The following is a 15,855-nucleotide window of genomic DNA, read 5'->3' on the forward strand; positions in this document are numbered from 1 at the left end:
ATTTGGTTGGGGGGCGGTTGGAGAATTCTATTGCGTAACCGTCCACTATGGTGCGCAGTATGAATTTGTTTTCTGTTATCTCCTCCCATTGGTGGGAGAAAGCCGCCAATCTGCCCCCCACCTGAAGGCAGTCATTGTTTTTTGTTCTTTTGGGTATTAGGCTTGAGGGTGAATTCACCTTTGCCTTTCTTGTTTTGTTGACCCCAGTGCTTTTTTGCCCCTGGCTTATTGAATTTCTTGAAATGCCGAAAGGGCGCCTTCCCTTGTCTCTTCTTGGTTTGAGGGAACCCCTTATTTTTTGCTGCAGTCCTATCCAGGACTGTTTCTAGTTCGGGACCAAACAGTAGGTCTCCAGTGAATGGTATGCCACATAAACGGTTCTTGGAAGGTGCATCCCCCCCCCAGGATTTTAACCACAGGGCTCTGCGGGCCGAGTTTAGTAGTGCCGTGGTCCTAGAGGATATTCTGACAGTTTCTGCTGAAGCATCTGCCAAGAAAGCTGCCGCTCTAGTTAGTGTGGGGATGGTTTTAATTAGTTCCTCCCTGGGTGTGTCGTTCTCCAATAGATCTTGCAGCTGGGTTAGCCAGATTAGCAAGGTTCGGGCTGTGCAGGTGGAAGCAATAGCCGGATTTAGGTTTGCCGCCCCTGCTTCCCATGCCCTTCCTCCTCTGAGTCCGAACAGATACCGTCTTCTGATTCAGATTGTTCAGATTCATCTGAATCCACCTCTTGTTCTGCCTGTACCTTGTTCTCCCTTGGAATGTGTGTTCCGCTGGTAGATGGGATACTGGCCTGAGCGACACTTGCTGGCGTTTCTAATTTCTCTATAGCTGAGCGTAGTGGTGCCATGGTGCTCTGAATTTCTTTCTTAAAAGAATTGAGCAGGTCTTTCAAAAATCCCTGTGATTCTTTTGCCACCATTTTGTCTAAGCATTTCTGACACAGGGGCTTTTTCCAATCTGGGGAAAGCCTGTGGCTGCATGAGGCACATGTTTTGCCTTTAGCCTTCCTTTCCTCAGGGGTCTTTGCCTGCAAGCGAGCATAGAGAACAAAAAAACCCCGTGAGTTTAGGTGGTCAAAGGAACTGCCTGTAGATAGGCAGTAAAGAGGTTAAGACAGAGATAATTCAAGAATATTCTGGCTTACCTTGGAGCTGTCCTGATTTGCAGGATCTGCAGGGCAGGGTGGGGAAGCGTCAGACATGATCAGCCACCAGGATCCTCTGCTTAGAGGCCTTTTTATCTGCTTCCTGCATAAGCTCCGGCCCCGCCCCCGGCTGACCCCGTGCAGGTTGGTGGACACACCTGCACATGCCGCTGTATTGTAGAGTAACTGTGCTGGTAGTGAAGGGTAGCATTGAACAAATTTGCTATTTGTATTCTGTTTTCTTTCTCTTTTTTTTTTTTTTTTTTTAAACTTCCCGCCCCTAGGTGTCCCTGCTCTATCTCCGCAGTAGATAGACTACGGGAAAATGGCCGCCAACCCGGAAGCGGAACTTCCTCGGCGCCATCTTGGTACACCCCCGACTTCCTGTAGCGGCCTGTGGCGGTGAGGACGCTGCTGCGCCGCCCGGAGAGTGGTGGATTCGTTTGGGGGGACAGCCGCAGCCACCAGGGACCTAATTTAGAAGGTGCAAAACCCTCCCTGCTAGACCCTCTGCTGCTGAGGTTTTCGGCAGCGGTCGGCGGCGGCGGCGGGCGCCCATCTATGCATGTATCCATCCCCCCTGGCGGGCTCCAGATTCTGCGGAAAGCCAGAGGGGGGTGCTTGCGGAAGCATACACAGGCCTAACAGCGGCATGGGGTGGGGATGACAGAGTCCTCCTGTAGCCTGGGGGGATGATTGCAGACCCCTCAGTAGGGGCGAAATCTCAGGCTTTGAGCAATGTTGCCCAGTGCTGCGCCTGCTCGCCCTCCCAAAGCCCCTTGGGCTGTATGGGATGCTGGCAGGGGGTCTCCTGCAACAAGCACAGAGACAGGTGAAAATAAAATAACAAACGTTCTTGCAGCTCCTGTGGGTCCGGAGGAAACACAAACAACTGAGGCACACAGGTAAGAGTGTGAAATTTATAATGGTGGACTAATGTGTTTCCTGTTTTAGGGAGGAGGAGCCTATCTCTCGGATGCTGCCCTGGAAGACGATTCGAGAAAAAAAATCTCACACGCTATAAGCCACTTTCCTTTATCAACTGTTATGCATCTACTTGAGTGATAGTATTGAGCCACTAATAGATTCTACTAATAGCAAATCACTTAATAGAAAAAAAATGGGATGAACTTGTTTCTCAAAATGTGAAAGTCTAAAAAATTACTTTAAAAAGGGGTTGTAAACCTTCGTGTTTTTTCACCTTAATGCATCCTATGCATTAAGGTGAAAAAATACCTGGCAGTGACCGGCCCCCTAGCCCCCCCTTTTACTTACCTGAGCCCTAGAACTTGACCCACGGGGACGCGTCTGTCTCTCTGCCCAGGGTTCTCGGCTCTTGATTGGATAGATTGATAGCAGTGCAGCCATTGGCTCCCACTGCTGTCAATCAAATCCAATGGCGCGGGCGCCAGGGCGGAGTCCTGCTTTCAGCCTCTATGGACGCCGAATGCTGGACTCGGGGGTTACCTTGCGGGCGCACTCCCCGGGAGAGCGCTTCTCTGAGGGGGTTATCAGATGTGGGGAGGAGCCGCCGAGGGACCCCAGAAGAGCAGGTTCGGGGCCACTCTGTGCAAAACGAGCTGCACAGTGGAGGGGTAAGTATGATATGTTTTTTTTTTGTTTTTTAAAACGAACCCTTACAATCACTTCAAAGCTAAATTCTATGCATATAAAAGAATATGTATCAGTGTAGTTGCATTTATAACAAACTTTAAATTGTATTTTCACATTTGCAGCCTAATTGTTATGCTAGGTGAATGGGAATACATAACTAAAGAAAAAATAATTAAAATCTACTTCTTACCATTTTAGATGTTCTTTTCAGATAAAGCTAGCACTGAAAAATCCTACTTCATTCGCTTTGTTTTTGAGAGGGCTGGTGAGCTGCGTTTTCCATAATTAACCAAGACTGTACAGTGCTGGCATATATTATCAGTAGTAAACTAGTAACACAGACATAGTGGGGGCTCTCAAATTTGACTGCAAACCTGGAAATACACTTTAATCTGAGTAGTATCTATTTTGGTTCGTATTAAGAGGAAAAAACGCAGTGCTGAAAATTTTAAGCAACAAAGCACATCCTGTGTTAGCGATCAGTCAACGCAACAGGCTGCCTATAAAAGGCCGATTGCATCACTGCCTGGAGAAATACTGTGCAGGCAGTGCGATGCCTAACAATGGGGAGGCAGATCCTCACTACAGCAATGGGGAGAAGGTTTTCTTCCTATCCCTTCCCTACCACACTGATTGGCAGTCAGCTTGTTTTGCCCCCTGCTCCAAAACCAGCCATGCGCACACCCACACACTCTGACAGTGGAGGCCATGTCTGCTTTGCCTCCTTGCTTTGTAGGATCTGTACACTAGCAGTTGATCAGTAAAGCAAGCTCAGCTAATGAAACCCCCAGTGTCAGTAATGTGCCAAGGCTTTAGAGGAAAAGGCAGACACAGACAGAAGCTTCACTTCTCTTATGTGCTCCAGTAGTGAAGAAATGGCTTGATTATTGTGAGTCTAACAGGCTAAGACATGAGATGGTGGCTCTCATAAATTGAAAGCTCTCCGCATACAGCTGAAAGCTGCTCAGAAAAGACTACTGAATTATATGAAGATTATGGCTTGAAATTCTGGGTTCTCACCATTTCTCTGCAACACTGCGATTCTGTGGCTCGCTGCTATTCGGTGAGGCTCCTCTTTCCGGAACATATCTCCATGGTTGCAAATAACTTAGCCATAACTCCAGTACCTGCAAATAATTAGAGCAGTGCTTTTTGCACATTTCATTTCCTCAGATGAACATATAAACCCATGAAAGTAAAAAGGTATCAAAACTCATACCACTCTGAAAGAAGCATCGAGAGGCCAGTGTCCAAAGCAGTGCTGAAGGAAGATGTACAGCTTCTGTTGTATGAAACGAGGGATGACAACCCTGGCAGGGATGTAAAGACAATAAGCATATTCAAAGTTTATCTGATTTACACGTTAAAAAAAAAAAGTTTATCCAATCTCTTCACAAAATTAACTTTTCAACTAGACATGGAATTTGAAGGCTGAATCCCCGACTGGCTTTGCATGTTTCGTTGGGAAAACACAAACAAGATGTGCATTTATCGTGGCATAGCCTCCACACGCACTGGAGTCTCACCTGCTGCATTCCTCTTGATGTCAAAGTAAAACAGAAAGAGCTCCCCTATTATGGTACTAAAGTACAGAGATCTCACTGCCAGACACTAGAGAGATAAGAAACCAGTGGGTAAAAACTGGGTATACATAGTTTTTTTTTTCGTTCAACCAATGGGTTGAGCAGAAATAAACCCACAGATCCCTGCATCAACACAACGGTGTGTAATGCAGGGATCTCTCTGCTGTGCTATTGTATTCTTCCCCCCCCCACCAGAATACACAGATCAGCATTTGTAGCCACTGGCTTATCGACTGCTAGTTTCTGCTAAACCAGCACTCTTCTGAACAGAGAAGAGTACACACAACCTGAGAGTCGGCCAGTTCCTGTTGAACTGCCTGCCTTGAAGGACGTGTTTACCAGGCGTAAGAAACAACCGTTTTGGCTGGACTGACACTTAAAATGTTTTAATAAATGGCAAAACAATCAGAATAAATACTTTGTAAGCAATACCACCAGTGTCTGGATTACCCGTTTTTAATCAGCATGGAAGGGTCGGTTCTTTATTTAAAATGCTGGATTTAAAAAGGCATAGCCCAAGCACACTAAATCCATTAAAACATGTGCGGAAATCGAAAACAAACATTTAAACTTACCTACAGCATAGATCCAGTGCTGCAGCTGTCCCCTGCCAGCTCTACATCGAGAATTGAATGATCAAAGACCACTGATCACTGATCACTCAGTGCTGCTCTGAGCACAGAGCAGTGACTGTCAACTATCCTCTGTGCTTTGCCCCTCCAGCGCTCACTGGAGGGCTGGGCTATTCAGGAGGTGGAAGTGGCTGGTTCAGGATCTCAGCGGCGTGCTAGAGGCTGAGCCAGCTGCTAGTCGGCATCTGAATGGATCCTGACATTTTTGTCGGGATGCTTGCAAAGCTTAGACTGGCTCTGTGGCGTCAGCCAACAGCGGACTTTGACCCGCTGTCAGCTGAATCTGGGCCAGGTACTCCTGTGACCCATTGGAGAAGTATGGCCAAATAATCTTTGGCCATACTTATACTTTAACATGAAAACGATAATTTACGCAAGATGTTACCACTAAACGGACACACCTGTCAATATAAGTAATTTGTTTTAAAGATGAATATCCAGTCAAAGAAGAGCAATGTGTTAGAGTAGAACTAAAGGCAAAACATTCTCGCCACCAATTTTGAATATCGTGAGGGGCGGTTATAAGCCCTGACCGTTTTTTGCCATCTCTGTCCCATTGGGCAGATTCTCCTTTTCTTCCTGACCCACAGACAAAACAGGAAGTGAGAGGATATTCCAGGCTGTCAGCAGAACAAGTGTTCTTGCTGGACAATTTATACTCTATTCTTTTTCTGGTGACATCCCAAAATTTTGACTTTCAGTGATAACAGTAAACTGGACACAGAGAGGGTCTTGCCCTAAAATGATCAGACAACAGTATATTAAAAAAAAAAAAAAAAAAGGTCGGGGCCCCGACATTTGGCTCTGGTAGGCCCCAACACGTTGCACTGGTTTGCATTTATAAGGATGTAACCTATCATACCATGTGTTATGTATGGCTTGCTAGCTGCAGAATGAGGGGTATGATTTATGTTGAAGTGGGCGAGTTCACATTTATATGTACAAGCCTAGTGTACCTCCCACATCCACTCCCATCCCAAGTATTCATGGGAGATGTAGTCAGATTACAGTTAGATAGAGAGAAGAGGATATGATGCAATCACTGTTCTAATACCTCCTCTTTGCCAGAATACAGGCTGAATTTTTTGAATCACAAAACTGACTTCCCAAAAATTCAATCAGACATCTCTTAAACAGTAAGAAATTTCACAAATGTAATAACTGTTTACTGTTTTGTGTGTGGGGTGTAATAATAGGGGATTTTTTTGAAAATCACGGAGTGATTCAGCAAATCTGCTGAATACTGTAATACAAGAGCCTAGCACAGTCAACAAAGTTGTTGGCGTAGAAGTACACATAAAGGAATTCCTTATGTATTCAAGGGCTTTGTGAAATGGATAGGAAGAAAAAGGTCAATTTGGCAGTAAAATGTTACATAAGAGATACTATTTTAACCACTTAAGGACCAGCCGCCGCAATTGTACTGCGGCAGGTTGGCTCCCCTGCGCGAATCGCCGTCATTGTATGTCAGCTCGCGCAGGCACAGTTGGGGGCGGCGTGATCGCCTAGTACAGAGGCAGAATGGGGATCTGCCTTTGTAAACAAGGCGGATCCCCATTCTGACAGATGACAGATCTAGGGCTGCAACTAACGATTATTTTCATAATCGATTAGTTGGTCGATTATTGTTTCGATTAATCGGTTAATAACCTTAAAAAAAAAAAAAGTGTGGTGCATAATTTATTTAATATGTAAAGTTTTAAAAAAAAAAAGCAATTTATTCTTAAATATCTCTATGCAGTGGTAAATATAAACAACCAACTATATGGTTAGGGAGCAAAATGTTGAATCCACTCTGAGAATAACAGACAGAAGAGATATACTGTATACACTATTAGAAGAAAAATACAGTTTTTTGGCTAATTTGTTGTTGGGCAGATTAAAAAATACAAATTGCTGCAAAAACGCATTACATGCTTTTCTGCAGCTTCTCCAGTGAAGTATATTGAACCAAAAAAGCACCGTTTTGCGTTTAAAAAAAAAAAAAAAGTCCTTGACCCTTTCCAAATACGCAGCGGCTGAAAAAAAGCATAAATGTGAACGTGTCCCATGGAAAACCATGTTAAATGAACTGTAGTGCGTTTCTGCAAAAAGCACCAAAAAACACAAAGATGTGAACCAGGTCTAAGACGTTTAGTAACATAATGGGGTTAAAAATAATAAAATTAGCCCTTTATAGTACAAAAAAAATAGGATTTTTTAAAACAGCTTACCTGTAAAATCCTTTTCTTTCGAAGGACATCACGGGACACAGAGCCACAGTAATTACTGATGGGTTATATAGGTATCACTGGTGATTGGACACTGGCACACCCTATCAGGAAGTTCAACCCCCTATATAATCCCTCCCCCTTGCAGGGATACCTCAGTTTTGTAGCCAAGCAATATAGTGTATTAGAAGAGGGGCGGGACCTCTGTGTCCCGTGATGTCCTTCGAAAGAAAAGGATTTTACAGGTAAGCTGTTTTAAAAAATCCTATTTTCTTTCTCGAACATCACGGGACACAGAGCCACAGTAATTACTGATGGGATGTCCCAGAGCAATGCTACCTGAGGGGGGGGAACCACGACCAAGTAGGGTGCAATCAGACCTGAGGACCCTGTACCGCTGCCTGCAGCACACTACGCCCAAAGGCGATATCCTCATGCCTTCTCACATCCACCTGATAAGAATCTGGTGAATGTATGAACTGAAGACCAGGTTGCAGCCTTGCAGATTTGAGCCATAGAGGCCCGGTGATGCACTGCCCAAGAAGCACCAATAGCCCTTGTGGAATGTGCCCTGATCTGAAACGGAGGAATCTTCCGTTTCAAACCGTAAGCTTGAATGATCAACTGTCGAATCCATTTAGAAATGGTAGCTTTTGACGCTGCCTGTCCTCTATTGGGACCCTCTGGCAGCACAAACAAAACATCCGTCTTGCGGATCTGAGTAGTTGCCCCTAGATAGGCCTTAACTGCTCTTACTACATCCAACGAATGTAGAGATCTCTCTTCCGGAGAACAGGGATCTGGAAAAAAGGAAGGTAGAACAATGTCTTGGTTTAAATGAAAATCAGAAACCACCTTCGGTAAAAAACTAGGATGAGGGCGTAGTACCACTCTATCCTTGTGTATAATCAAATAAGGCTCCTTACAGGAAAGAGCTGCTAATTCTGATACTCTTCTAGCAGAAGAGATGGCCACCAGAAAAATTAATTTCCTTGTCAACAAGACCAAAGGAATCTGACTTATTGGTTCAAAAGGCTGTTTCTGTAACACAGCCAGGACCAAATTCAAGTCCCAGGGGTTTAGGGGCGCTTTAACCGGAGGATTAAGACGCATCACCCCCTGCATAAAGTTTCGGACCAAAGAATGCGAAGCAAGTGGCCGCTGAAATAATACTGATAAAGCAGAAACCTGGCCCTTGATGGTACTCAAGGCCAGCTTCATCTCTAATCCCATCTGTAGAAAATCAAGGATTCTACCTATGACATATTTCCTGGGATGCCAACCTCTGGATTCACACCAGGTTATATAAGCCTTCCAGACTCTATGATAAATCATCCTGGAAGCTGGCTTCCTTGCATTAACCACTTGACAACTGGGCACTTAAACCCCCTTCCTAACCAGACCAATTTTCAGCTTTTGGTGCTCTCACATTTTGAATGACAATTACTCAGTCATGCAACACTGTATCTTTATGAAATTTTTGTCCTTTTTTTCACACAAATAGAGCTTTCTTTTGGTGGTATTTAATCACTGCTGGTTTCTTTATTTTTTGCGCCGTAAAAGAAAAAAGACAGAAAAATCTGTAAAAAAATACATTTTTCTTCATTTCTGTTATAATATTTTGCAAATTAGTAATTTTTCTTCATATATTTTGGCCAAAATTTATACCGCTACATATCTTTGGTAAAAAATAACCCAAATCGGTGGATATTATTTGGTCTTTTTGAAAGTTATAGAGTCCAAAAGCTATGGTGCGAATATCTGAAAATTGATCACACCTGAATTACTGACGGCCTATCTAATTTCTTGAGACCCTAACATGCCAGAAAAGTACAAATACCCCCCAAATGACCCCTTTTTGGAAAGAAGACATTCCAAGGTATTTAGAAAGATGCATGGTGAGTTTTTTGAAGTTGTCATTTTTTCCCACAATTCTTTGCAAAATCAAGGTTTTTTTTTTACTTTTTTTTTTTTCCACAAAATTGTCATATTAGCAGGGTATTTCTCACAGACCGCATATGCATACCACAAATTACACCCCAAAACACATTCTGCTATTACTCCCGAGTACGGTGATACCACATGTGTGAGACTTTTACACAGCGTGGCCACATACAGAGGCCCAACATGCAGGGGAGCACCTTCAGGCGTTCTGGAGCACCCAGGCCAATTCTGACATTTCTCTCCTACATGTAAAAATCATCATTTATTAGCTAGAAAATTACTTAGAACCCCAAAACATTATATATGTTTTTTTAGCAAAGACCCTAGAGAATACAATGGCGGTCGTTGCAACTTTTTATCTCGCACAGTATTTGCGCAGCAATTTTTTTAACGCGTTTTTTTTGGAAAAAAAACTGTTTTGTGCTTTACAAAAACCAAAATAATAAAGTTAGCCCAATGTTTTTGCATAATGTGAAAGATGAAGTTACGCCGAGTAAATAGATACCCAACATGTCACCCTTCAAAATTGCACGCGCTTGTGGAATGGCGCCAAACTTTGCTACTCAAAAATCCCCATAGGCGACGCTTTAAAATTTTTTACTGGTTACATGTTTTGAGTTACAGAGGAGGTCTAGGGCCAAAATTATTGCTCTCGCTCTACCGATCGCAGCGATACCTCACATGTGTGGTTTGAACACCGTTTTCATATGTGGGCGGGACTTACGTATGCGTTCGCTTCTGCATGCGAGCACACAGGGACAGGGGCGCTTTAAAATTTTTTTTTTTTTTTTTATTGTTCATTTTACTTTATTTATTTTAGTTTGATGCTTTTTTCCAAAAAAAAAAAAATTTTTGACCACTTTTATTTCTATTACAAGGAATATAAACATCCTTGTAATAGGAATATGGCATGACAGGTCCTCTTTACAGTGATATATGGGGTCAATAAGACCCCACATCTCACCTCTAGGCTGGGAAGCCTGAAATTAAAAAAAAAAAAAAAAAGATCCTGGCTTCGATCGTAGCGGTGAGTCGGTAGAAGCACCGCAAGGCGGCGGGAAGGGGGGACGTCCCCTCTCGCCTCCCGTAAGAACGATCAAGCAGTGGAACAGCTGCTATGATCGTTCTTATGGTGTAGGGAATCGCCGGCTGAAAAAGCTGATATCTGAATGATGCCTGTAGCTGCAACCATCATTCAGATATCTCCGCACAAAGTCAAGGACGTTGTATGACGGCGGGCGGGCGGGAAGTGGTTAAAACGCTTTTTTTTTTTTTAACACAAAGTTGTCCATTTATACAATATTTCTACCACATAACATGTACATGCCAAAAATGACACCCCAAAATAGATTCTCCTGCTCCTCCTGAGTACGGCGATACCCCATGTGTGAGACTTCCACAGCCTGGCCACATACAGAGGGCGAGTACAGCTGAGCATGGCTCAGCATGGCAGGGTATGCCGGGGTATTGCGGAGTATGGCGGGGTATTGTGGAGTATGGCGGGGTATGGCAGGGTATTGCGGAGTATGGCGGGGTATGGCAGGGTATTGCGGAGTATGGCGGGGTATGGCGGAGTATGGCGGAGTATGGCAGGGTATTGCGGAGTATTGCGGAGTATGGCGGGGTATGGCGGGGTATGGCGGGGTATGGCGGGGTATGGCGGGGTATGGCGGGGTATGGCGGAGTATGGCGGGGGCATGGCAGAGTATGGCGGGGGGCATTGCAGAGTATGGCGGGGGGCATTGCAGAGTATGGCGGGGGGCATTGCAGAGTATGGCGGGGGCATTGCAGAGTATTGTGGGGGCATTGCAGAGTATTGTGGGGGCATTGCAGAGTATTGCACAGCATTGCAGAGTATTGTGGGGGCATTGCAGAGTATTGCACAGCATTGCAGAGTATTGTGGGGGCATTGCAGAGTATTGCACAGCATTGCAGAGTATTGTGGGGGCATTGCAGAGTATTGCACAGCATTGCAGAGTATTGTGAGGGTATTGCAGAGTATTGCACAGCATTGCAGAGTATTGTGGGGGCATTGCAGAGTATTGCAGAGTATTGTGGGGGTATTGCAGAGTATTGTGGGGGTATTGCAGAGTATTGTGGGGGTATTGCAGAGTATTGTGGGGGTAATGCAGAGTATTGCACAGCATTGCAGTAGTGAGGGATGGCTGAGCATGGATGGATGGATGGATGTCTCTGTGCAGCGCTGTGGGCACTACACATACAGCGCACAGCGCTGCAGACATCCATCCGTCCCCCTCCCCGCTCACAGTGTACCGATCGGTACACAGGAGGGGAGGAGAGGAACCGGCGTCATCAGATGACGCCGGTCTGTTTACATGTGATCGCGCCGTCATTTGACGGCTCGATCACATGGTAAACGGCCGCGATCAGCGGCCATTTACCGGGATCCGTGATGCGCCGGGTCCCCTGGACCCGGCGGTCACGGATGTGTTCGGGTGCGCGCCCCAGGGGGCGCGCAAGAGGGGAATTCTGGGAGGACGTCATAGTACGTCCACCCAGAGTTATCCAACCGCCCTGCAGCCGTCATTCGGCTATGGGCCGGTTGGTAAGTGGTTAATCAAGGTAGATATGACAGGACCTGAGAGCCCACGACTCTTCAGAACGTGGGTCTCAACAGCCAAACCGTCAAATTTAGCGTTTGTAAGGCAGGATGGAACACTGGACCTTGAGATAACAGGTCTGGGCGTACCGGTAGGGTCCACGGGGAACCCACCGTCATCCTTACTATTTCTGCATACCAAGTCCTTCTGGGCCAAGCGGGGGCCACCAGAAGTACCGACTTCCTTTCCTGCCTGATCCTGCGAAGGAGTCGTGGTAGTAGCAGAATAGGCGGGAATGCGTAAATCAGTGAGAACCGATGCCACGGAATCACCAACGCATCCGTCCCGCATGCAAGAGGATCTTTTGTCCTTGCCACAAATCTGTCTATCTTTTTGTTGAATCGGGATGCAAAGAGATCTACATCTGGAACCCCCCATCTTTGGCATATGGCCCAAAAGACGTCGGGATACAGAGACCATTCCCCTGGAAGTAACTGCTGGCGACTTAGATAGTCCGCCTGCCAATTCTCTATTCCCGGGATGAAAACTGCCGATATGCATGGCACATGCATCTCTGCCCAGACTAAGATCTGGTTCACCTCTTTTTGAGCAGCTCGGCTCCGGGTGCCTCCCTGATGATTGACATAAGCCACTGCTGTGGCATTGTCGGACTGGATCCTGACCGGACAACCCTGTAGCCTGATAGTCCAGGCTTTTAGAGCTAGATGTATCGCCCGGATCTCCAGAATGTTGATGGGTAAGGTCCTCTCTGTCTTGGACCATACCCCTTGGACCGCAGCCTGTTCCAGAACTGCTCCCCAACCTGACAGACTGGCATCTGTTGTTACCACCGTCCAGGTAACCGGTAGAAAGGATTTCCCCTTCTGCAGGTTTTCGGGTATGAGCCACCAATTGAGGCTCTGACGCACCGCATGCGACAGGTGCATCGGAAAGTCTAATGCCTGAACCTTCTTGTTCCAGGTCGACAGAATACTGTGTTGCAGCATTCTTGAGTGAAACTGAGCATAGGGAACTGCTTCGAATGAAGACACCATCTTCCCTAGTAGCCTCATACAAAGGCGGACTGAGGGACCCTTCTTGGTCCTTACTGTCAGAATCAGCTCTCTCAAAGCAGTGATCTTTGCCTGGGGTAGAAATATTTTCTCCTGGCTTGTATCTATAATCAGACCTAAATACTCCAGTCTTCTTACTGGTTTTAGGAAAGACTTTTCTAAGTTGAGGATCCAACCCAGGTGTTCTAGATACCTGACCGTGGTCCTCAAGTTTCCATTCAAAGAGGCTACCGACCGGTCTATCAAGAGCAGGTCGTCTAGGTATGCTATGACAGCTATACCCTGAGCCCTTAATCTGGCCAGAGGAGGAGCCAAGATCTTTGTGAACACTCGAGGTGCAGTGGCTATCCCAAAAGGCAGAGCCACAAACTGGAAATGGCGCCCTCCTACCGCGAAGCGCAGAAACTTCTGATGAGCAGGAAAAATGGGCACATGCAGATATGCATCTCTGATGTCTATTGATGCCAGAAATTCTCCTCCCTGCAGGGTGGGAACTACTGTTCGAATTGATTCCATGCGGAAGGATTGAATCCTTGGGAATCGGTTCAGATCCCTTAAGTCCAAAATGGGCCTGACATCCCCATTTGGCTTTTGGACCGTAAAAAGGTTGGAATAGAAGCCCAATCCCTGGTCCTTTGCGGGAACTATCATAATGACCTCCTGCGACAAAAGTCGCTCTAACGCTAGAAGGAGCGACTGCTTCTTCTCTGGGTCTCTGGGAACATTTGATCTGAGGAACCGAGGAGAAGGGAATTCCTGAAACTCCAGCTTGTACCCTAAGGTTACCGTGGAGACTACCCATCTGTCCTGGAAGTCCTCGTGCCAGAGCTCTGAGAACTGTCGCAGTCTTCCCCCCACTCGAGTGAGCGGGGGCGCCCCCTCATGCAGAGGTCTTAGTGTTTTGCCTAGTAGGCTTCTTTCCCCAGGACTTCTTTTGTCCCTGGGGTTGACTCTTGTCTCTGGACCCCGATGGAGGCGGCCGTCGAGACTGCCTGGAGGCTGAAGCCCCCGGCGCTGGGGAAAGAGTCCGTTTAAAAGAGGGACGCTTACTCTTCTTGACAGGTAAGAGAGTGCTTTTCCCACAAGAGATTCTCTTGATATAGTTATCCAAGTCCTCTCCAAACAACCTTGCACCACGAAATGGAAACCCAGCCAGTAGCTTCTTACATGGTGCTTCAGCTGACCAATTTTTCAACCATAGGATTCTACGTATATGCACCAACCCCAGTGAAAGACGGGAGGTTTGCACGATAGAATCTCTAATGGCGTCAACCACAAAGCATAAGGCCGCTGGAAGGTTAGCAAACCCCTGGGCCTGCTGTTCAGGTAATACTTTGATGACCTGCTTAACATGGTCTCTTAAGTATTGACAGACTCCAATCGCTGCTACTGCAGGTTGGGCCACTGATCCTGGTAAGGAGAAAACATCCTTCAATAGGGATTCCATCCTTTTATCTACAGGATCCCTGAGCATCTGAGCATTGTCTACAGGACAAGTCAGGCTATTATTTACGGAGGAAATGGCGGCATCAAACGCCGGTATTCCCCACATTTTAATAAACTTTTCTTCCATCGGATAAAGTGTTGAAAACTTTCTCGGCGGAAAAAAACGTTTGTCTGGGTGATCCCACTCAGAATAAATAAGCTTTTCAAGTAAAGTATGAACAGGAAAAGCATGTGCTGCTTGGAAAGGTTTCAGTGACCCCAAAGCAGAAGAGGATTCTTTAGCAGTTTCAGGTATGGGCAACTTAAATGTGGAGCGGACCAATCCAGTGAGGATCTGCACTAAGACTTTCTCCTCTTGGGAAGTCGCAGAGGGTACCTCTCCACCTGAATCCTCCGAAGAGGAATCATCCATCCCATCCCGATCCTCTGAAAGGGATTCATCTCCTTTATCCCAGAGCTCCTCTGTCTGAGGGTCTTGGGGAACAGAGGAAAGCCTAGTGCGTTTTCTTCCACTGAGTGAAGACGTAATCACGGCCATTAATCTTTCCTCTAGACCATTAATGGTTGAGGAAAAAACCTCTTGTGTAATATATACAGGGGCTGAAGTGCCAGAAGCAGGTGTAGCCCCTGACCCCAATGGCTCTCCCTGGCTAGCCGTCCCTGGCCCATCTTTAGGGGGGGAGGATGCTGCCGACAGGGGGCCCTCAGAACCTGAACGAGATCCCCTAGTGTCTCTGGTTCCTGGGGTGCTTGAACCTCTTCTACCCATAGTGCAAAGCAACAAGGTGTGAGGTATACAAATGAACACTGCCCGCTGAGCGATGTAGTCTGGCTAAAAGCCTTGCTACCCAATGCTCAGTCTGGTGTTACTTCAGTAAATGCTGTCTAGGAGAATGCCTGTGTCCCACCTTACATGCGACCGTCAGCTCTGTGTCTCTTAGAAGGCTGAGTGCACCTGTACAGAGTGCCTCTAATAGCCTGCAGCTGGCCTGAGTGGGAGTCTAAGCACCTGTGCTGACGTCCCGCCCCCTCCTCTACCGCCCCCCCCCCCCTTCGAGTTTTGAAAAAAACGAGCGCTTCCGGAGAAAGGCTGGGGATGGGGGGGGGAGGGAGGGAGACTGGTAACAAGATCTGCCTGAACGGCTATCTTGAGAGATGGTGGCCATTAGGCCACAGAGCCCGGGTGGTATAACCACTTTCTAGACCCCTGTGGCCCCTCTCTAGCCTGGGGGGGAACATTCAAACATGAGAAATCCCCCTTTCCACCTTACCTGTTTGCAGCCTGCTTGATACGCTGGGACATAAACAGCGATTACAACACCTGAGACAGAGTCAGCATGTGTAGGTTTGTGCTCTTGGCAGCCCCCGGTGGTCACAATAGGCATAGCATGCATTTACCTTAAAGGAGAAAAGCCACTAGAGCACCTCGCCAGAAATTAGGAAGTTTAAAGCCATTTTCTGATCTGCGGGGTCCAGCTCTCTAAAAAGAGAAGCATTACGGGTAAAACCTCGTTTCTTCGGACACGAGGCCCGGGTACCATTCAATTCGGCCATGAAAAGACACTTTGAATGGATCCGGTTCGCCTGGCTTGCCCCAGTATAGGATATCAGGATATTCCCTTTGGAGCTCAGCACAGGACATCTT

At 46.5% G+C, this 15,855-nt stretch overlaps 1 protein-coding gene across 2 annotated transcripts in view; it reads right to left on the reverse strand.

Moving 5' to 3' along the window:
- SMPD4 (sphingomyelin phosphodiesterase 4) overlaps nt 1-15,855 on the reverse strand; it is a 95,427-nt gene that overhangs the window by 25,576 nt on the left and 53,996 nt on the right. For both annotated transcript variants that reach the window (XM_073629221.1, XM_073629220.1), the window contains 2 exons: nt 3,981-4,071; nt 3,782-3,888 (listed from right to left, as the gene is read on the reverse strand). In XM_073629221.1, coding sequence (XP_073485322.1) covers nt 3,782-3,888; nt 3,981-4,071 — 198 coding nt within the window. The remainder of the gene's footprint in view (nt 1-3,781; nt 3,889-3,980; nt 4,072-15,855) is intronic.

This window comes from Aquarana catesbeiana, linkage group LG01 (genome assembly GCF_042186555.1).
Source record: "Aquarana catesbeiana isolate 2022-GZ linkage group LG01, ASM4218655v1, whole genome shotgun sequence".
Taxonomy (NCBI): Eukaryota; Metazoa; Chordata; class Amphibia; order Anura; family Ranidae; genus Aquarana; species Aquarana catesbeiana.